This window comes from Sinocyclocheilus rhinocerous, unplaced genomic scaffold, assembly GCF_001515625.1.
Source record: "Sinocyclocheilus rhinocerous isolate Xijiao unplaced genomic scaffold, SAMN03320098_v1.1 scaffold480, whole genome shotgun sequence".
NCBI lineage: Eukaryota > Metazoa > Chordata > Actinopteri > Cypriniformes > Cyprinidae > Sinocyclocheilus > Sinocyclocheilus rhinocerous.
The window spans coordinates 42,016-64,434 of NW_015655401.1; the positions used below are offsets into that span (position 1 = coordinate 42,016).

At 37.4% G+C, this 22,419-nt stretch overlaps 3 protein-coding genes across 8 annotated transcripts; 2 read left to right on the top strand and 1 right to left on the bottom strand.

The window, feature by feature from the left end:
* Positions 1-648: 648 nt before the first annotated feature.
* LOC107718070 (MARVEL domain-containing protein 2-like) lies at positions 649-4,240 on the top strand. The gene is made up of 6 exons (XM_016525007.1): positions 649-728; positions 1,161-2,231; positions 2,916-3,121; positions 3,693-3,864; positions 3,969-4,019; positions 4,121-4,240. Exons 1-6 carry the CDS (start codon positions 666-668, stop codon positions 4,238-4,240), a joined length of 1,683 nt encoding a protein of 560 aa, XP_016380493.1. The 5' UTR covers positions 649-665.
* A 177-nt stretch (positions 4,241-4,417) lies between these two features.
* Positions 4,418-12,401, top strand: LOC107718071 (occludin-like). Of its 2 annotated transcripts, XM_016525008.1 has the most exons (8): positions 4,418-4,599; positions 6,639-7,418; positions 7,746-7,910; positions 10,071-10,204; positions 10,298-10,504; positions 10,654-10,825; positions 11,012-11,053; positions 11,175-12,401. In XM_016525008.1, the coding sequence occupies exons 2-8, from the start codon at positions 6,654-6,656 to the stop codon at positions 11,319-11,321; spliced, it is 1,632 nt and encodes a 543-aa protein (XP_016380494.1). In that variant the 5' UTR covers positions 4,418-4,599; positions 6,639-6,653; the 3' UTR covers positions 11,322-12,401. The 2 variants fall into 2 exon arrangements, with proteins under 2 accessions (XP_016380494.1, XP_016380495.1); XM_016525009.1 differs by lacking the exon at positions 4,418-4,599 and having other exon boundaries at positions 6,476-7,418.
* A 133-nt stretch (positions 12,402-12,534) lies between these two features.
* Positions 12,535-22,419, bottom strand: LOC107718072 (nuclear receptor subfamily 2 group F member 6-like). Of its 5 annotated transcripts, none has more exons than XM_016525012.1 (6): positions 22,393-22,419; positions 20,929-21,457; positions 19,409-19,532; positions 19,213-19,307; positions 16,040-16,597; positions 12,535-13,488 (listed from the first exon to the last, which is right to left on the bottom strand). In XM_016525012.1, the coding sequence occupies exons 2-6, from the start codon at positions 21,131-21,133 to the stop codon at positions 13,214-13,216; spliced, it is 1,257 nt and encodes a 418-aa protein (XP_016380498.1). In that variant the 5' UTR covers positions 21,134-21,457; positions 22,393-22,419; the 3' UTR covers positions 12,535-13,213. The 5 variants fall into 5 exon arrangements, with proteins under 5 accessions (XP_016380498.1, XP_016380497.1, XP_016380500.1 ...); XM_016525011.1 differs by having other exon boundaries at positions 16,040-16,600; XM_016525014.1 differs by lacking the exons at positions 19,213-19,307; positions 19,409-19,532 and adding an exon at positions 20,672-20,766 and having other exon boundaries at positions 20,868-21,457.

A 22,419-nucleotide genomic window follows, 5' to 3' on the forward strand; every position in this document is an offset into this window, starting at 1 on the left:
CAATTTGTGGAACCTAATGTAGTATCTTTTCATTTTTCATTTTTTTTTTCAACTATTGAATTAATTTAACTGAATTTAAACGATTCAATGACAATGGCCATTATATTCATATGGAATTACCAAGATTTGACCAATTCAAACATTCAAGATGTGAATTATAATGTATAATGCATAATGTTTGATTATTAACATAATGAGTATTTCTCTCTTATATTAGGGTTTCATCTACAGTTTTTGAGGCTGAATTTACTAGAGAAATAAACGTGAAATCAGTACTCATCTATTGAAATATTCATTATTTTACACACAGCGCAGGAGCTATGCTAGTCAATGCTCATCTACTGCCCTCTAGTGATTAGAAGCCGAATAACAGAATGAGGCTCGATGGCTGCAACTGACGACGAGTAAAGACTATTAGTTAATGAATTCTGATGTAGTTACATGATTCCAGTTAAATAAAATGAGCAGTTTGGGGTAATTTCCTTTGAGGGTTTTAGGAATGTTATCAAGCACAGTTTCTGGTGGGGAAATATTGGCTGCAGGTACTTGAATGCCAGCCTGTGTCTGTCACCAGACTCAGCCTCTGCTGGTTTAATGTTTAATCTCTGCTCTGGCTTCCTGCTACAGCGCCACTCTGACTCACTTTTATCAGTGTTGTTTTTACTATGCGAAGCCATTTTAGCACAGCCATACTCGCTAACAGCGAACCAGTCTATTCTGACAGCAAGGTGAGGGTTTTTATGTTTGTCATGGTGCTATTCATGTATTCAGGGCTGATGATTATGATATGTTTTACAGAACAGATGCTTAGAAGAGCAAAGTTCAGCTTCCTTTTAGTTGATGATTGGAAACTATTGTGTATACATTATGACTGTACTTGATGCACTTTAAAAACAAATACAACTTTTAACCATACCTGCTGAAAAGATTATACCAGATTTAGTTAGCTGCTAGACCAATGGGATTTTTAGCTTCCAAAACACAACACAGGCTTGGCAACCAACTACGCTGATCTTATCAGCAGGGACATGAAATTATGATGTCTTTTTTTCTTATGAATTTTGAATACTTTTGAGAAATGGGAAGTGATCAAACAAAACATATTTTTGTGTTTAATTCTTAGTTTGTCTGATATTGTTCTCTAAGATTACTGTGTACAGCTACTAGACCCTGATTTCCTCACTAGCTACAGCAAAATGACGGACCTCGGCAGACCATATTCGGATAACGTCTCATCCTCACAAAGTGAAAATTTCAACAGAGCATATTCAGAGGAGGATCCTTCAGAAATTCACAATGATGACAATACTGAGGACTCTAGCTACTCCCCTTATAAACAGAGCTGTTCAGCCAAGCAGAAGGACAACAAGGATGCCGAGAAGATGAAAAAAAGTGCTTTTCTTAAATCTTGGACTGGTCTGTTTAAGAAATGGAAGAAAACTGATTCTGAATCGCATTCCACAACCTCAGGGGGACTTAAAATACTACCCAACGGCACAAGATGTAGTCCGCCTGTTTCTCTATTGCTGGACAGAAAACATTGGGATGCTATTACTGGTGACCTCAAGTATGACACTCTTGAATCTGAACTGACCAGTATCCATCCGGCAGAGTACTATGCTGAGAAGCTAGAGGTATACCAGTTAAAATACTCTTACCTGAAGTCTTGGCCCGGCCTTTTAAGACTACTTGCTGGCCTTCAACTTGTGTTTGGTGGGATGGTTTTTGCCTGTGTATGTGCGTATATTCAGAGAGACAGTGAGTGGTCCAACTATTACAGACCAAATTATGGGTTCGTTGGTGCACAAGGTTACCGTTACAATGGCCCCCTGACAGCCTTTGTGTTGGTCATTGTTGGACTCTCATGGATACTGACCGTTATCCTGCTGGCTTTGGGACTAACAATGTATTACAGAACGATCCTACTGGATTCCAAATGGTGGCCTCTTACTGAGGCTGTTATGAATCTAGTCCTTTCGCTACTTTACATGGCAGTGGGTATCGTCTATGTGAATGATCTGAATCGTGGTGGGCTTTGCTTCATGACAGTCGGCATCAACCCAATCCTGTCTAATCTGTGTCATGTTGAGGGGGGTCAGATGGCTGGGACTGCGTTTATATTCATTAACATGGTCATGTACTTGATAAGCTTCCTGGTGTGCCTTAAAATGTGGAAGCATGAAGCTGCCCGCCGTCACAGGGAGGCCATGACAAGCCAGCTGAACAGCCAGGTAAATGCACATTTTACATGACCTCCCAAAAGTTTGGGGTCAGAAAGGTTTTTTTCTAAGAAATTAATACTTTTATTTAGCAAGGGCACCTTAAATTGATCAAAATTGACAGTAAAGACATTTCTAATGTTACAAACGATTTCTGTTCCAAATCAGTGCTGCTCTTTTGAAAGTTCTATTCATCGAAGAATCCTGACAAAAGGGGTTCCACAAAAATATTAAGCAGCACAATTATTTTCAACATTGATAATAAGAACAATTTTTTGAGCACCAAATCAGCATATTAGGCTGATTTCTGAAGACAATGAAAATGCAGCTTTGCCAGCATAGGAATAAATTAAATGTTAATGATATTTCATAATATTATTATTGTGTTATACACAGTATATACAGTAATGTATTATTACTGTTATAATAATACAGCCTAGCCGAGCATAAGAGACTGTCAAAAATAAAATATCTTACTGCCCCCAAACTTTTGAAAGGTAGTGTGTATATTTCATTAATTAGAATATGAATGTCTTTTGTTCTTAACTTCATAAAAAAATTTATAATAGTGATCACAGGGTTTTTGCTTCACTTTTAACTTACAAACAACACTAATGAAATTCCCAGTTTCCACAAAATTCTCACTGTTGTTATCAAGTTGTACTAACTGTAATGGCTGTTATCTTTCAGTTACAGCAGCAGACTCTGAAATCCACATCCAATATGGGCAGCTCCTCGACTAGATCCAAGAAAATTTCATTCAAAGATGAAATGGATCAAAGCACTGTGAATGAGATCATTCTGGCTTATGTCTCAGAGAGAGCTGAAGAACGAAAGATTTTAACTGGAGCTATTCCAGTGGGACACATTCCTAAACCCAGAGTTGTCGCTGATTATATTATGTTAGTATAATTCATGGTTTATTTCTGGTCTAACAACAATAAATTATATATTTAGGCCACACAAATGTAACATGTGTTGGTTATATTCAGTTGGTATTAACCCATTTAATCCCCTCGAAGGATCTAGACAGGCTCTTTTTCCATCTGTTAATATTTTAGGTGACTATAGATGGTGTAAAACCAACTGGTCTACATGTAGACAACCTTAGAAAGGGCTTTTGACAACTTGATGGATAATGTGTCATGTGGTGTTGTTTGATTCATGCTGCTATTTCTGGGTGTTTACTTTGAAATGCACCTAACTGGTGGGCAAAACCCCCTGTTATCTCAATCCTTGGTCATCTTTACATGAAAAATACAGTTAAACATTGCAATAGAACCACAGAGCAGGTCCATATAAAATAACAAATTGCAAAAAAAATGGATGTTAATGAGGTAAATATAAGATGAACATGAGATGGGCTTGAGAAATAAAATTATGTTAAGAATAATATTAATAGATTAGGTGTCAATATTGAAGAAAAATATGAAATGGCACAAAATTAAAAGATTTTATTTTATTTTTTTACAGAAAATATCCTGAAATTCATTCCGTAGAGGACAGAGAGCAATACAAAGCAGTCTTTAATGACCAATACCTGGAGTACAAGGAACTGCACAGGGAGATCACAGCCACTTTAATAAAGTTTCAGGAATTAGACAGCATGATGAGCCAACTCATCAATAACAGGAGAAGCCCTGAGGTGAGACATGATATTGGAGTCATTTATAGTATTTTGCCTCTGTATTACTTTTTATTAGACTATTCAAACAAGTTGTTTCAATTGTTTTTGGTTGTTTTATTTAGGATAGCAAGAGAATCATGGAATTAGTGAGAACATATGATCAAAAAAAGAATGTAAGTCTTGACTTTATACTGCTACAAAACCTGAGATACAAGAGATTAATTTTTGTTTATGTTTTATGTTTTATTTTAAACTTCTTATGTGCTTCTTCAAGGATCCACACTTTCTGGAGAAGAAGGAACGGTGTGAATATCTGAAAGCAAAACTAAGCCACATAAAGATGAGAATTCATGATTTTGATAGAAATTTCACTGTGAATGACAGTAATTACTAAAAAAAAAATATATATATATATATATATTTTTTTACTAATTACACATTGCTGTTAAAAAGACATGACGGCAATTTGGCCCTAATCTATAAACTTTACTTTCACAAATCATATATTTTTTATTTGCACTATTACACTACAACTGTTTTTATGTCACTTTAAAATTGTATACAACGGGTTGGATCGGGTTTAGCGTTTCAGGCCAAGGTCTTTCACACGAGTCACCATGAGCAGCAGCTGTCACAGGTACTCACATCAAATGGATAAACTCAAACACTAAACAATACTTGACAGAAAACGGTCAAGCTTAGAAGAGCGGGACCAAGGCAAACAAGGAAAAGCCCAGTGGTTGTTGTGTTACGGTAAGTTACATAATGTTTATGTAATATTTGTTTACAACAAAATAATAGACCTTTTAAAAATGGATTGTAGTCAATGCAAAAAGTGCAAAACACAGACGTGCCGCAGTACCTTTTGAATCTTACAGTGTATACCAACGTCTTTTCTTAGGTTTCATGTGATTGTAGCTGTCAGAAACCAGATGAGATGTTGTGACAGCTATATGCTCATCTAATCTAAAATATAATATATGAATATTTTTAAGAGGACAGTTGTAAAATTATATTCATAAAAAATACACAAAAAAAATACTTTCTCCTTTTTAGGGAGAAAAAAAATCTTGAATAGCTGTCCCATCAACATGCACCTGTGAGGCTGTATGAAGCTTGCTAGGTTGATTTTCAGCTCTTGAATTATTTATTCACTCTTTTCAAGTTACCACAGGTGTGCAGCTCACCCTCTCTCTAAAGCATAATTAACTAAGGATACGGTATTATAAATATTCCTGTTAGCAGTGCATCTCTTCAACTCTTTTATTCACATATAATGGCTGTATATTGCACTTTGGGGATGCAACAGAAATGTGAGGAAGAAAACGTACAGCATGGAAACCACCAATGACTGCATTTACTCATGTTTCTCTGAATTATTCAGAGCATCTCGACTGAATTGCAGTAGCCTGATGAAGGGAGTGGTGTTTAAGGCTGGACTCTACCAGAGTGAGAATGTTGTTTGTGCTATAAAGGGGTGTGTTCTATATTAATTATACAGTTAGATCAGAACTCTGAGAGTTCCTGTAGATCTACGGGTAGAGCTGTGTGCTAACAATTGTACATTTGTAATCCCAGGGAACAAATATAGTGATGATAAGATGCATAGTTTGAATGCACTCAATGAAATTTGATTAGCCAAGAGTGCTGATGTACAGTCTAACACCACTGTGACTATCATGCGAGTTTGCGCATTCGGAGGTTACATTTCTGCAGGTTACACTGGTAACTGGACAAGTGGCTGTCTTTATGAGCAAGTCATCAAATCATTCATTCAAACAAAAATTCTTTCAAACTCACTAGTTTATTCAGGAACAAAACACACAGTTGTTTTTATGAGTGAGTCATTGAATCAACCACTAAACTGATTTGGTCAGAAACACTGAGTGATTCAGGAAGGCTGTGTATTGCTCTGTAGACGCATTGATTTATTATGCTTTGTCTTGTTGTGACATAGTTTCATCCGCATAGAAAAAATTGACAAAATGTTATATACAGTATCTCACAGAAGTGAGTACACCCCTCACATTTTTGTAAATATTTTATTATATCTTTTCATGTGACAACACTCAATATCATTTGCAGTTGTGCCATCTGATTTACTATATTGTGAATTTTATTGCACCCGCTGTATTGACCATTCAGAAGCGGTGACTGGACACCAGAACTATTATTTCTATATATTTAAAAAAAACATTATTAGATGTATAATTGAGATTATCTGGGTGTTAGTTGAGGGCAGCACATGAGTGTCGAGTGGCAATGTGTAGCCTCAGTGTTATTTTAGTATTATTTATATATACTGTCATAGGTTTTATTATTGTTTTTAATTCGCTTTTTTATATATTCCATTTGAATTTTAATTTGTGTAAGATTTTTGTAATTTTGCTAAATGCTGTTATACTATTTATTTTATTTCTATTTTAGTTTTTTTAGTCATTTTAATACTTATATTTAAACATATTTATTTTGGTTAATTGCCAAGGCAACATTTACAATTTCTGTTTACGTTTTTTAAGTTTTAGGTTTTCATATTTATATATTTTGTTTTATTTGATTTCAGCTATATTTATGATTTTAATAGTATACATTTTTTTTGTTTACAATAACAATAAATGGTCTTCTTACCACTAATATAAGCTAGCTACTTGTCCATATAGTTTTGTGATTAAAAATGAAAACAAAAGACAGCAGATATTTGTCTGAAAAAGAATTATGGTTGTGGTTTCAGAAAGCTATATCTGTTCCCAAATGATCTCATGATCTAAATTTGATCTCATTTCTTTTTTCAGATTCCTTCATGAATCATGTATGAAACACAGGAGTATGATAGTCCACCTCAGTACAGTCCACACTACATTGCCCCATCAAATATGTACACATCCAGAAGTTGCTACTCTCAAAGAAGCGAGTATGGCTTATACTCTTCAGTGCCTGATGCTCCTCAAACGGAGGGAAACCCTCAGCACTTCTACAGATGGTTCTCACCACCTGGCATCGTGAAAACTATGGAGGGACTGACTGCTCTGCTCTGTTTTGTTATTTTCGCCTGTGTTGCTTCCACTCTAGTTTGGGATATGCACGGCTACGAGGGCAGCATTTTGCTAAATGTGAGGGGTGTGAGGGCCTATGTTGCCGGATCTGGGGGCAATGGGATGGGGTCTGGGTACTATGGAGGAACTTACGGCTATCAGAGCTCTTATATGACACCCTACTCCGCAAAGGCAGCCATGATCTCCATGGCAGCTCTTAATTTCGTAGTATCCTTAGCCATCCTAGTGGTTAGTTTCTCAAAGACTTGGTGTGTGCGTGGAAAAACGTTTTACCTGACAGTTTTGGTGGTGGATGTGGTTCTGGCGATTCTTCAGTGTATTATAGACATCGTATTCGTCATTGGGGTGAATCCCATGGCCCAGAGTTCACAAAGCATCATGTACAACCCCATCCTGATGATGTGTCAGACCTCATTAGGGACTCCCAGCATCAGCGCCGGAGCCGGCACAGGCTTCCCAGGGGCATATCCGTCTTTTAATCGATATCTTCATCACTACTGCTTCATGGATCCTGAGGAGGTACAGTATGAAGACATACACTCTTAAAAATAAAGGTGCTTTAATTGGCATCAGTGGTTCCATGAAGAAATATCTATAGAATGTTTCCATTGCACAAAAGTTTTTTTGATTATTAAAATGTTCTTCAGACTAAGAAAAACATGGCTCTTTAAAGAACTGTTCACCGAAAGGTTCTTTTAGGAACCTAAAATGTTTCTTCTATGGCACTAGTGCGAAAGCTTCCTTTTCGGAAACTTTATTTGTTATATTGTAATTCTCACTTCTTACCTCCTCTGTGCCTGTAGTGTCACTGTAACGTTTAAATCAGTGTTGTCTTCTTAATTTTAGTCTGTGGCTCTGGTATGTGGGCTGTTTGTCATGATTGCCCTGGTTGTTGCAGCCTATTTTGCCTATAAGACTCGAAGCAAAATATGGCGTCATGGCAAACCTAATATCTACTGGGAGGAACCGCCTATCCTCAGAACAAACAGGAGCCAGAATTCACAAAACTGGGTGAGTTCATAAGTGGCAGTTTTTTTTTTTTGCAGATTTATTGAGGTCATTGCTATTGACATTCAATTTTCCTGCCATATTTATTTTTCCAGTATTTAAAGCTGATAATATGTGTAAAATATCACAAACTCCTTGATTAGTATTGTTAGGATTAGAGAAGCAAGATTTGGGTCAAGTCTGGTTCAGAGGTTTTGCGTCCTGTTTAGGATTATAGATTATATTGTATCTTGTTTAGACATTTTAGGATAGCAAACTGCAACCCGAGACACCCGATCCTAATCGAACCCAAAAATGCACTAGGAGAATAATGCAAGGCCTCGGATATACAATGCATTATGAAAGTTTTGTTTGCGAAACATTTTATGTAGGACTATAGACCATTTCAATGTAGTCACTGACCCATGAACGTTTTCTGCTTGTCGTCAAAACGGTAACAGGAGGTGACTCAGTCGTAACTAACATTAACACGGCTGTCATAATGTTTTTTATCAAAATTTGGACCTTTTTGGATTCTTAGAAGTTATGGAAATGAAAAATTTAAAATCGGAAATGTCTTATATCATTAGGACTATTCCTGTGATGGCAAAGCTGAATTTTCGGCAGTCATTACTTGAGTTTTTAGTGTCACATGATCCTTCAGAAATCATTTGAATATGCTGATTTGCTGCTCAAGAAACGTTTCTTATTTTTTATTTGTTTGGTGCAACTTTCACATGAAAGGTGTACATTTTGATCTCACGTGTAACACTGCTAGTCCATCTTTCAAACCTAGATCTCATGCTTTCATTACATGCTTTCATTACAGTAATACACTTTAAACATTCTGGTTATTATCCGATTTAAATAGCTTATACTGTATCAGTAATTCATTGTTCTACATAGTTTATACTGTGAATGAAATGTTTACACAGATGAAACAGTTATTTTGTTGTGAAAAGTTTTTGTACTAGCACTATTGAAAACAAGATGAAATTTTTGAAAAACAAAAAGTGCATTTTTGATGATCTGTTGTGAGATTAGACCTAAAAGTTTTCGGAAATGTACAAATTGCTTATGAAATTTGCAGCAAAATGAAAGAAAAAAAAAAACTTAATGTTGAAAACTGATCTGCTTAATATTTTGTGTAAACTATGGTACATTTTTTTCAGGATTATTTGATGAGTATAAAGTTTAACACTTTAAAATATTTATATTATTTCTCATTTAAATCATTAGTTAATTAATTAATTTATTTTGACTGTGGTGATATGTTTCGTGGAGGTTTTGTGAATGAAACCGAGGGCTACATTATTTAAATATAGTGCAAAACCAGTGGCATACAATGAAATCAATCATATGATCTGAATTGTTTTTGTGTTAATCATTCACTAATTTACAATGTTTCTTAAGTGAATTTCTCTCTTCACAATGACAGATACTGAACAAAGGTCAGGTAGCAAACTGAGCCCTCTCGACAGTCACAGATAATTTGCATTCCTATTACTATAAGGTGATGCATGATGTTATTTTTTATAGAAACAGACAACAGCTTGTGCAATAACTGACTGATAATTTCATCCAAATGTACATTTGCTTTAGCTGGTTTTAGGTAAGTTTCTGCTTATTACAGCTTGTAAAGAATAGCTTCTGGTGTAATTATCAGGATATATAGTAAAAAGATGGTCAACTAAATAACAGCAGTTTTATTTATTAGGCCTAATAAATAAAGTTTATTTTATTTGGTTCACTGTGAGGTGAGACTTCAAACTGGGTCATTCTGAATTCTTGGACTATGCAGTGACTTCCCTGGAAATGACCTCAGATGTTGTTTGTTGTTGTTAAGACAATACAATGCCATGTGCCGCTCTCATCAAATGTGCTTCCTGAAAACTGAAATAATTGCACTTCATTAGAGGAAGTCATGATGTGCATGAGGGTGGGATAATTGTGCTGTGATGGATTTATAGTGTCTTGGTGTATTGTGTGATATAAAACTGCCCAAGTGGTCTCTTAAGATACAGTATTGTTCAGAGAAATTTGTGACGGTATCTCTGATTGTCCTCCAGTCTGGTCTAGTTTCCCATCAGGTCATTCAGAGGTAGTGTCAGACTCAAATTGACTTATTACATGTTGTTCTGTGGTTCTCCAGCTCCATTAACGCTTCTACATGGTTTGTTCCAGCGAAGCACTCAATACACCCCCACTGTGGTTTTATCAGAGAAGGCTTCTCCTCATGTGAAAGCAGAGAACTGCTTCACCTTGCACACTGAGGGAACAGTGAGCATCTACAGCGAGGGAGCATACAAAAGCAATGTGTGAGTACAGCCGTCTTTCTGACCATGTTCATGACGAGAAATTCTTACAAGTACAAATGCACACTAGTCTTTTCATTGCACTTTGTTTTAAAGGTATTCTGAGAACGTGAACGGTTGCTCCCCAGAGCCATTGTACCAGAATCGGTGGCTGAGCTTTAACCCTGAGGAGGAAGTTGAAGTGCAGAGCAGCTCAGTGCAAAAGAATCCTGTAACGTACGAGGTTGAGGATGTGCTATGTGAGACAGGCTACACCACTGCTAGAGATTCGGCCACTGAATTAGACACGTATGAGTTGGAGGAGTGAGTTTCTATCATGAATACTTCTTATCCTTCTTATACAGTATGTTGTTCTGCTCAAATCGAGAATCAGTTGAGAATCTGTTTTTCTATTACTGTTTGAATAGCAGATTGTTTTGCAATATAATTACTTGTTTTTTTTCCTGCTACAGTTCTTATTCAGAAATTACAACCGATGAACGGCGCACACAGTACAAGAAACAGTTTGATATCTGCCTCGCTGAATATAAGAACCTCTGTGTAGAAATGGATGATATCAGCGATCAAATGAATGAACTGAGCCGAGAGTTGGACACCCTCCATGAGGAATCCACCAAGTTCCAGGTAGGCATCAAAAACCAATAAAGTAAAAATAATAAAGCTAAGAAAGGGGAAAAAAAAATATATATAAATGTCAACTCAGACATCTAATATATATAAATGTCAACTCAGACAGCTATACATCTATGTTACAACATTTTATATGATATAAACGCAGTACAACCCATATATATATTCTTTGTATCACAGGCTGTAGCTGATGAATATAATCGACTCAAGGATCTGAAGCGGGTAAGGAAAAATATTTCTCAATACAGTTCATATTTTATCCATCAGTATTAAGAGACTGGTTAGCCTTAATGGTCTAAATGTAGTCACTATGTGATCCCTAATACCCATTTCCTTTCTCCAGTCTCCAGAATACCAGGCTAAGAAGCTCCGGTGTAAAAAACTGAGGCAGGAGCTGTGTCATATCAAGCAACTGGTGAAAAATTATGACAGATGCTTTGCAAGGAGAGAGAAGACTAATATTGCTGATCATCAGGATTTCTTTGTCTAAAACTGTACACATGTATGCATTCACTGTATAAGTCACTATTTGTCTAGACATTTACAAGCTATGCTGGGTGAGTTGTGTCTGTAAAGTTGCAGTTGTTGTAAATATTTCTGATTTTCCTGTAAAATTATCTCTTTACTATTTGAATGAATATATATATATATATATATATATATATAAACTATTCCTTTGTAAGGATGGGTAACAGGCAAAAAGGCTCTCACAAGTACAAAATTCAATGTATGATACTTTTGTTTAATCAAGCTGTCATACACAAGTATTTAAAAAGACAAAGATATTAAAATGAAAACTGTACATGTTGCCGTTTTGATGCGTTTATGTATATTAGACCGCCTGATACGTTTCAAGGCCTAAATATGAGGTAATATTAGTCATTCACATGTATGATAAGGCTAGAAAACTTACATCTCACAACAAGAGCCAAATACAACATGCAGTCACCTGTAAAACGCCCACCAGAGCACTGCTCCACAAAAGACAAAATAGTCAGGCAGTGCCAGTTTCTTACCAAAAACGGCCTTGTAACACAAACATAACAGACAGATAGATCCAATCACTCCTCTTTAGTGTAAAGTGAGCAGCTCAAGTGGGATGATAAATTTAAAAACTGACCCAGCCATGAAAGACAGAAAGTCCGTTTGAGTCTCAACAGACTGTAGAGGTATTTCTTTTGGTCGACATACATAATCATACCAGGTAAAAAAAAAAAAAACATACCAGTTTAGCATTATCTGGTAAGTATGAAAAAAACAAAAGCAAGAAAAGCAGAATAAAACCAGTAGAAGACAGTCTTATGCATGTAGATGAACAACTTTCATGAAGAAAGTTCACTGGTTTTTCATCTGAAAAAAAAAAAGCATAACTACTTAATTTGTCATCTCAAATGCAGCAGCGTGCAGTAAAGAAGAATAAATCATTCTCAAAGAGATAAGTCTGTACCTTAACTCAAAGTACAAATACAGTCCGCAATTGATTTGTCAAATGTCAACCTGGACCCAAGTGTCAATTTTTGAAAAAAGCTGAATAAATAAGCTTTCCATTGATGTGTGGTTTGTTAGGATTGGACAATATTTGGCCGAGATATAACTATTTGGAAATCTGGAATCTGATGGTGCAAAAAAAATTTAAATATTGAGAAAATCGCCTTTAAAGTTGTCCAAATGAAGTTCTTAGCAATGCATATTACTAATCAAAAATTGGTTATTTCACAAAACATGATCCAATCTCTCGCATTAGCTTTTGCAAATTTCAATCTCTCCTCATAGAAATACATTAGCATTGATAGGGAAAAAAAGAGCTAAAAATAAAAACCAAGTAGTTATCATTGGCAAAACAAATGCCTAAGTCCCAATTCTGACTGTTTCGGTTTGGTTTGTTTGGGTTTTTGGATGTCATCATGTTTACTTCCTCCTCCTTCAGGCTTTCTGGTACACAAGGACAGGGCAGAGCAGAATATAAGGGGGACTTGATTTCCTGCTGCCTCCAGGGACAGTCCAAAGTGACTTTCATGCTCACACCCAACTGACAGAGCTTTTTGTTTTGGGTTTCAACCAATTTCCACTTAATAACTCGCTATGAAACTATAACCTACATCTTATCTTTGGCTAACAGATAACCAAGATTTCTCAAGTTATTTTTTAAGAATGCTTCTGGGCCACATAAGAGCATTCACAGAGCATAGATCAAGCCTTCTGCCATGTACTACTGAATTCACCATTCCCGTAGTATAACCCTGTTGCATTAGGTGATACAGTGAATATCAGATGTGAATGTGTGGTTGGAAAAAAAAACGAAATTACACCGAGATCCTCACTAGTTGTGCAGTTCAGAGTTCAGTCAGTTCAGACTGGTTTCGTGGTCACATCTGATAATGGTTATTGTCCGGGAGCATACGGCCAACTGATGGAGCTGCCAGACAGCTGCATGTCACGGATGAGAGTCTCAATGGGCGTTTTGCCCACGAGGCGCAGGAAGAAGAGCTGAGAGATAAGGTTGGCGGGCACGGCCCTCAGAGCAGGCAGTCGCAGTAGGAGGCGTCCAAAGCGCTGGGGCTGCCCGGGGTACTGCATGCGCTCGTACTCGGTCAGGGCCACCTGAGCTTTTTCCTGCAGGCCTTCCACATGAGCCGGGTCTGTCAGCCCACACGCATCTAAACACAAAGAACACCAGAGTATTACAGATATGAAACTAGACTCCCTCTAACTCAGCTGGTAAAGAATGATGCTAGCAATGCCAAGGTCATGGTAGGGCTCAACAATAAGGATGGACCGCTGGCTCGAGACAAGTCGCACACAAGTGACAGACCGAAAAGTAATTCATTTCCAACGAAAACTAGTACGAGAGGTACATGGAGTTCCGGCCATATGTGTATGTGGAACTTTCAGATACGATTTGAGTTTCGGGTGCATTTAAAGAATCAAATCTAAATCAAAACTAGGACTGTGAGGTGAGAACTGCCAATATTTTTGGACTGAACTGTAAATATTTAAATAATATTTCTGTAAAGTGGGTGGTAATTAATACTTATGGCAACACTTTATTTTAATAGTCCACTCCAACATTCTCCTAACAATAAATAACTTTGCAACTACATGTCAACTACTAGTCATCAACACAAATTCAACTGACTAGTAACTTATCCTACTAACTAGGGCTGCACGATAAATCGAAATGGAATCGAAATCGCGATTCAACAGAAGCTGCGATTGTCATGCGTATCTTTCATTGAAGCACAGTTGTGTGATCAGCAGTAAATCTCCATCCAAAGGCCAGAGGGCGCTCTCGCGCTGAAACTCCAAATACGCCTCGCAGAAGAAACCCAGGAAATGCCTATAGCGGTAGCTGGATAAACAGAAGATTTAACTGCTTTTATTGATTCAATGTGACTAATAAACACACGATTATGACAATATATGGTTTATCTCTTATTATTATAATTTTCATTAAAATAAAGTATATTTATAATGCAATGCCTTTATCACTGCTTAAATATTATGAAATATGTTGCGTGCCTTATTCTGTGTAAGAAGCCACATCATCTCACAGGAGGATTTATTTCAAACACTCGACTGACGTTATGAAGTGAGTTTGGAGTAAAAATATGTTATTAAATGTGGTATTTTCACATGCTTTCAGATGGAGCAGCATTTACTTCACAGAGCCATAGTTCACTGTGAAGCTATGCAAACAGCTGTCATTATCGCAAACGATTTCTTCGATTTCAGAATCGCGCAATAAAAGCGATTTTTTTGCGTAACTTGTCAGTGAACTACGGCTCTAGTAAATGCTGCTCCATCTGAAAGCACGTGATGATGATTTACTGCTGATTACAGAACCGGCATTACTAACAAAATGCGCATGACAATCGCATTCGATTAATCGTGCAGCCCTACTACTAACCTAATCTTAACCTAACAGTCTATTAATTCTCTAATTAGAGTTAGCTGACATGTTGCAAAATTATTATTTTATAATAATTACATAATTTATGTTTAGCCCTAGAAAACCTTCTATATTTTTCTTTAAACTCATTGCTGGTCATTTGTTTTGTGTGGATATACAGTATGCATACATGTATTGTTCATTTATTTAACCATAGTGAATAAACGGAAGGTAACGGCTAATTCATAACCAGTTTGAAGGTTCAGTGCGTCCGCCGTTTGGGGACAAAATGTGAAATAAAGTATGCAAATGTCAGAGATAGTGGAAAGTCGGCTTCGCTGTGTGAGTTTGAGGTAAGCTTATGGCCATTGCTGCACCATCATTTGTTATTAAGCTTTGGTAACTTAAACATGTAGGTGCAAATTATACTGATTTAAACTTGTCACCAAGATAAAATTATCTAGCAGGCTAGCAAGTTTTGTAAAAATTGCAAGAATGCTTTACAAATTAAGTACAAACTAATTAGTAATAGGGATGTAACGATTCACTCAACTCACGATTCGATTCACGATTATTATAATTTTTTTTTTTTGCTCGCAGTTAATCGTTACATCCCTAATTAGTAATGCTTAGCCACATATGCCTGCACTTCAAGAATTTAGAAATGAATGGCTTACATTATAACAGTATAATTTCCAGCAATTACTTATTACAATTACTTATTATAATTTTTCTTTGTAAAATAAACACATAAATTAATAAGTTTGAATGATTAAAAAAAAATTATGTTTTAAAATATAAGTTATTATATTATTAATTACATATCAATTATGGAATAAACCTCAATTCTGATAAATCTAAATTCAAAAGATTGTATTTATTTTTATTTATTTTTTGCTACTTGACAAACAAACATATTGAAAAAAAAAGCTCTGCATAGATTCAAGTCCCTGGGAACATACAAACTGAAAATGTTTGAGACATTTGGATACAAGTGCCAAATGAATAAGTGTAAACTCAAACTAAAAACATGATGCTACAGGACAGAATATCTGCATACTGGAGGTATTATCCTATAATTTGCCTTATTCCTAACAATCTGTTAAGTATAAAGGTTCTTCATAATGCATTTAGGAAACATTGAGAAAAATAGATTGTCTTATCCAGTAGAGAGCGCTAGTATTATGCTTGAATTTGACTGCCAGCACAATACTCGTTATTCTCTACTATTTTGGATAGAGTACAAATATATTACATCTTCTTTGATTCGATTATGTTTGGTTAAATGCAGTTTAATCGGAGTAACGTGTCTGGCGCACCTGGTGAGAAGAGTGCTATGGCCTTCAGACAGCTGTACTCTGCTGAATCCACTTGCAGGCGGGTTAGCTTCTCCACTTGGTCCTGGAAGACACGCACCTGGTCCATGAACGACACCACCCTCTCAGCAGACATGGGAGAGGAGTGAAAGCCTGCGGCGGCGAGCAGCGGGGCCATGTGCAGGGGAAGGGCAGATTGGGCTACGTTAAGAATAAACAGTTCGCTCCAGCTGAGCCGCAGCAAGGCCACCTGCTCAGATACAGGCAGCTCAGGGAAGTAAGGAATGTTTCGGGCCCATTCGATGATGCTAAACAGGAGTCTGGCGGCTAGCTCGCAGATGCTGTCGATGCCCATGGATCCTCCACCCCCCTGCATCTGCTGGTTGTACTGATGGCTGTAGCGGCTGTTAGGGTACGGCTCTGCCCGCAGGAGCTGGGAGATGAGCTCAGACACCGGCTGCCCGTTGTAGAACTCGCTCACGCCGCTGCCGGCATTGCCGCCCACTGGAGTCGTGGATGGGCTGAGGCTTGAATGCGAAGGTGGGATGCGTCCACGCTGAACTGCTAAAGGGGGAAAGGGAAGAGAAGGGGAGAGTCGTGATTGAGTTGAAACGCTTGATAGACTTAGTTTCAACGCTCCTTTCTTTTGCTATCATGCAACATCTGGCAGAGAGTCAGAGGACTGGCCTAAGGGATTAGAAACATCTAATTCCTGATTACACAAGCACTCAACAAATGAAAAAAGGAACCTGCAAACACCGTTCTAGTCAAACCTTCAGACACTTTATAAATGAGGAATGAAAATGTTCAACAAAAAGCTAAACATTATAACCATCACTGTTTTAAAAGTAAAACTGTTGAGGCAATTAAATATATAGGTCATCACGCCCTAATGTAAGTTTCATCATGTGCACTGGTAAACAAACACCATCTGGGTCGGCTTAAAATAAAATACAGCTCTTAGACTCTCGTCACTCTAACTATCAAATATAAAACAGTGATTCCTACAGCTTCCTGCTTTAGCAACCCATTACGTTCAACCCAGTAACGTGCAAGTCTTTTTTATTAAAATAACCTGTTTCTAAAAGTCATGTTTGTGAATTGGACTACACTGATTACGTTGTATGCTTGTATTTGCATGCAGTCAGAAACTAACTGTTGTCTTTGTGTAATTTTGTGGTACCCAGTCACATTCAATTCAGACTGCAAACTCACAATTTGTGTAAAATATAAATTTCCCATGACGCTGTAGATTCAGTAGCGTTAAAGCAGTTCAATTTTTTAAAGAAATTAATACTTTTATTCAACAGTAAATTTACTTATAATGTTACAAAATTTTCAGTTTCAAATAAATGTTATTTTGAACTTTGTTCATCAAAACATCCTGAAAAAATGGATCATGGTTTCCACAAAATTAAGCAGCACAACAGTTTTCAACATTGCTACTAATAGTAAGAAACATTCCTTGAGCAGCAAATCAGCATATTAGAATGATTTCTGAAGGATCATGTGACACTGAAAACTGAAGTAATGACTGCTGAAAATTCAGCTTTACCATCACAGGAATTAGGGCTGCACGATAAATCGCATGCGATATTTAACGCGCATCTTGTCAGTAAAGCCGGTTCTTTTACATTACATTTTTAAATATATTCAAATAGAATATATACTGTTTTCGCTGTATTTTTGGTCAAATAAATTTAGCTATGGTGAGCATAATTACCTCCTTTCAAAAACATTTTTAAAAATCTTTTGAACGGTAATGTACGGTTGAAAAACGTGTCCTAAATCTTCCATGAGAGACACAGCCCCTTTGCTTACTATATATTCTATAACATGTTGACAAATCAGTGCATAAATTGAATGCGTCTGTGTGGATTAAACAGTGAGAGAGCAGGGTGTGAATTACAGTGACCAGTGGGGGGGGCTATTTTTTATGCTTTAAATAGGGCTGTCAAGTGATTATTTAAAAAATATCTAATTAATTACTTAATGTAGCCTACTAATTAATCAAATTAATCTCAAATTAATGAGATTAATTAATTAACATGCACATCATGTGCCGATTAAAGATAAAGTTATTATTAAAGATAATAGTTATCATTGTGTTCATTTAGAAAAAAAAAACTGAATAGACATTACAGAAAAGTAGCTGAAATATAAGTAGCTTAAGATAGAAATATTTTAATTCAACATACAAAAATACAAATAAATAGTGAAATATTAAATTATAAAAAAAAAAAAACGATACTCTATATACAACTAAAAGCGTCAGTAGGTAGTGGCAAATACCTGTCTTAAGTCAGTGAGTCACTCAATCATTCATTCAATCGATTCGTTCAAACGGCTGATTCATTCTGAAACAAAGCAAGTGACTGCCTTTATGAATGGTTCACTGAATCATTGATTCACTCGATTCGTTTAAAAACGTGGATTCATTAATGAAACACCGCTGTGTGTTGATCAAAGATGCACAACAGTTCTCCTAGGGCTTTATTTTCATTAGTGAAATTACTGACAATGTGTCTAAAATGTAATTATTCACACCTTTACCTTATCTTCATTTTTACGTAAAAACTGTTATGTAACCTATTTTTGTATTTCTACCAGCCAATGATGATTCTAAAAGAAAACACGCAGTGTTTGTTATAGTAGCCTAACACATGCAGCTTTCACGCGCATCTGACAGAACCGCTGTATTGCTGTTAATGGTTATTTTAGCAAATAGTTTGCTCTGTAAATTCAGTTCAACAGCATTCATTTGAAGAGGGTAAACTTTATCACTCGACTGAATCTACACATGCATTTTAGGTGTTCTTGTTCCATCCAAGCAATAAATGCACGTCTTTGAATGAGCGCTGTAGCGTATTCTCCAACCACTCAGGTAATATCAATACGACCCATTTCAGGGGCTGCCAAAATGATATTTTAAAATTAGCCAGGGCTATAGAAATGCATATTAATATTTACAAGTAAATCTCCATATTATGCGTATTCATATTTACAAGTAAATCTCCATATTACGCGTAGGCTAGCCGTCTTTCTATCTGACCCCCCCTTACATCTAGTTTTGACGTCCATCAGGGGGGATCAAGCCTTCTTTAGGGGGGTCAGACCCCCCCAAACCCCCCCGTAATTCGCACCCTGACAGAGAGCCATTCTGGATAGACGGTTACCTTCTTTGCGCATTCCAACTCTGAAACACTTCTTTAAACGGCAGTATTGACACTGGTTGCGGTGATGTTGGTCAATCTGGCAGTCTCTGTTTGATCTGAAAGACACCAAAAAACTGGCTTAATGAATATGCTGAGAACATCAACTAACACGTACAGCAAGCACATACATAAACATCGCTGACATTCCCTCCGTTACCTGCAGGTATAGTTAAGGTTTCGTCTGACACTCCGTTTGAAGAAGCTCTTGCAGCCCTCACAAGTAAACACACCATAGTGTTTCCCACTGGACTTGTCACCGCAGACCACACAGTCCACCACACCTTTATCATCCTCCCCGGCCTCCATGTCGCTGCCGCCTCCTTGGGGTGACCTGTCGTCCTCATCTCCCCTCACGTACCCCTTGTCACCAAGTCCATTAGTCTCCCCATTGGGATCTCCCCACCCCCCTCTCACCATGGCCATCGCTTAGTTCTCAGCACAACCGAGGACAAATACCCCCAAATGTGCTGTTGGCAAAGACAGTTTCAACTGACTTCCCTTTTTTTGACAGATGTGTGTTCTAAAATGAGAAGATATGAAGGCGTCTATATCCTGTAATTGTCTGCAGCTTCATCTGACACATTTAGGCCCTGAGTCACTTGTCTGAGTCAGTCAACTTTGATCTTCAGAAAGTGGGCTGTGCATGTTGTTTTGCCTCCTTGACGGACCATATTCACTTTTTACTCCTGCTTCTTTAGTCACACCTCAATGTAAGTGTGGTTTAGATGTCAGCTTCCAATCCAGCACCTGTGAAAGAAAAAAAGTTACTCAAAACCAAAGAATGGTTCTATGCTAGTTATCAAGCATTAGACACAGTTCAGCGTTTCTTCACTTTCTGATTACAGGATTTCTGTCTTTTGTGATTCCTGAATTATTTCAATGTAAAGAGCACTAAAAAAAATCAACTTCTAGCCTGATAAGCATTTAGTAAGTAATGGAGCATAAATAATAACATATGCCACCTACAGAAATTTCAATGCCTTTTTCTGGCATGGATAATTATTTTACTAAGATAGCAAGTGTTTCTCTACATACATAATTATTAATATATTTTACATTATTGTTCAGATCATTTCACTGGAGCCTAGTAGCCAGAGATTACCAAAGAATTTAACTAAAATGTCTTTCCTTTCAAAATTCCTTGGCAAGATCCAGTTATGAAGAACAAAACAGAAACACACACACTCAACACTAATATTTCAATAGATAAACGTCTTAAAGCATACCATAACAAGCAATAATCACATACTAATCAAAACATCTCCGTATAAAAAAGCCGCGTCTTCCTACAGTAACGTTACACTGATTGTTCGAGAAAGTGCTGCGCTTGTTTGTTGTGAAATGAGGGCAGAGTTTTGGAGTCCCTGTAACACCCCGTAATTCGCACCCTGACAGAGAGCCATTCTGGATAGACGGTTACCTTCTTTGCGCATTCCAACTCTGAAACACTTCTTTAAACGGCAGTATTGACACTGGTTGCGGTGATGTTGGTCAATCTGGCAGTCTCTGTTTGATCTGAAAGACACCAAAAAACTGGCTTAATGAATATGCTGAGAACATCAACTAACACGTACAGCAAGCACATACATAAACATCGCTGACATTCCCTCCGTTACCTGCAGGTATAGTTAAGGTTTCGTCTGACACTCCGTTTGAAGAAGCTCTTGCAGCCCTCACAAGTAAACACACCATAGTGTTTCCCACTGGACTTGTCACCGCAGACCACACAGTCCACCACACCTTTATCATCCTCCCCGGCCTCCATGTCGCTGCCGCCTCCTTGGGGTGACCTGTCGTCCTCATCTCCCCTCACGTACCCCTTGTCACCAAGTCCATTAGTCTCCCCATTGGGATCTCCCCACCCCCCTCTCACCATGGCCATCGCTTAGTTCTCAGCACAACCGAGGACAAATACCCCCAAATGTGCTGTTGGCAAAGACAGTTTCAACTGACTTCCCTTTTTTTGACAGATGTGTGTTCTAAAATGAGAAGATATGAAGGCGTCTATATCCTGTAATTGTCTGCAGCTTCATCTGACACATTTAGGCCCTGAGTCACTTGTCTGAGTCAGTCAACTTTGATCTTCAGAAAGTGGGCTGTGCATGTTGTTTTGCCTCCTTGACGGACCATATTCACTTTTTACTCCTGCTTCTTTAGTCACACCTCAATGTAAGTGTGGTTTAGATGTCAGCTTCCAATCCAGCACCTGTGAAAGAAAAAAAGTTACTCAAAACCAAAGAATGGTTCTATGCTAGTTATCAAGCATTAGACACAGTTCAGCGTTTCTTCACTTTCTGATTACAGGATTTCTGTCTTTTGTGATTCCTGAATTATTTCAATGTAAAGAGCACTAAAAAAAATCAACTTCTAGCCTGATAAGCATTTAGTAAGTAATGGAGCATAAATAATAACATATGCCACCTACAGAAATTTCAATGCCTTTTTCTGGCATGGATAATTATTTTACTAAGATAGCAAGTGTTTCTCTACATACATAATTATTAATATATTTTACATTATTGTTCAGATCATTTCACTGGAGCCTAGTAGCCAGAGATTACCAAAGAATTTAACTAAAATGTCTTTCCTTTCAAAATTCCTTGGCAAGATCCAGTTATGAAGAACAAAACAGAAACACACACACTCAACACTAATATTTCAATAGATAAACGTCTTAAAGCATACCATAACAAGCAATAATCACATACTAATCAAAACATCTCCGTATAAAAAAGCCGCGTCTTCCTACAGTAACGTTACACTGATTGTTCGAGAAAGTGCTGCTTGTTTGTTGTGAAATGAGGGCAGAGTTTTGGAGTCCCTGTAACAGTTACCGTGGCGCTGACTGAAAACGGATAAATGGGTGAAACCATAACGTAAGCTCGTGCTAATGATTTCGCCGTGATCCGGAGATAAATGCCCCCTTTCTTATTTTTTTTATGAGAGCCAGTAACAGACATGCGGCCTAACCTCCAGCTATCTTCAAGCAGGGGGAGGGGTGGAGCCATAGCTTTAGCGACATACCTCACTCCTGACTTCGGCGAACACTGTATATATTTTCGCTTACCTTTGACGCCCCGAATGATAAGCTATCATACCGATAACAGCGGCGAACTCCGGGGAATATTTCAATATTCCTACCTGCTTTTCGAAGTGCAAAAGTCGCGC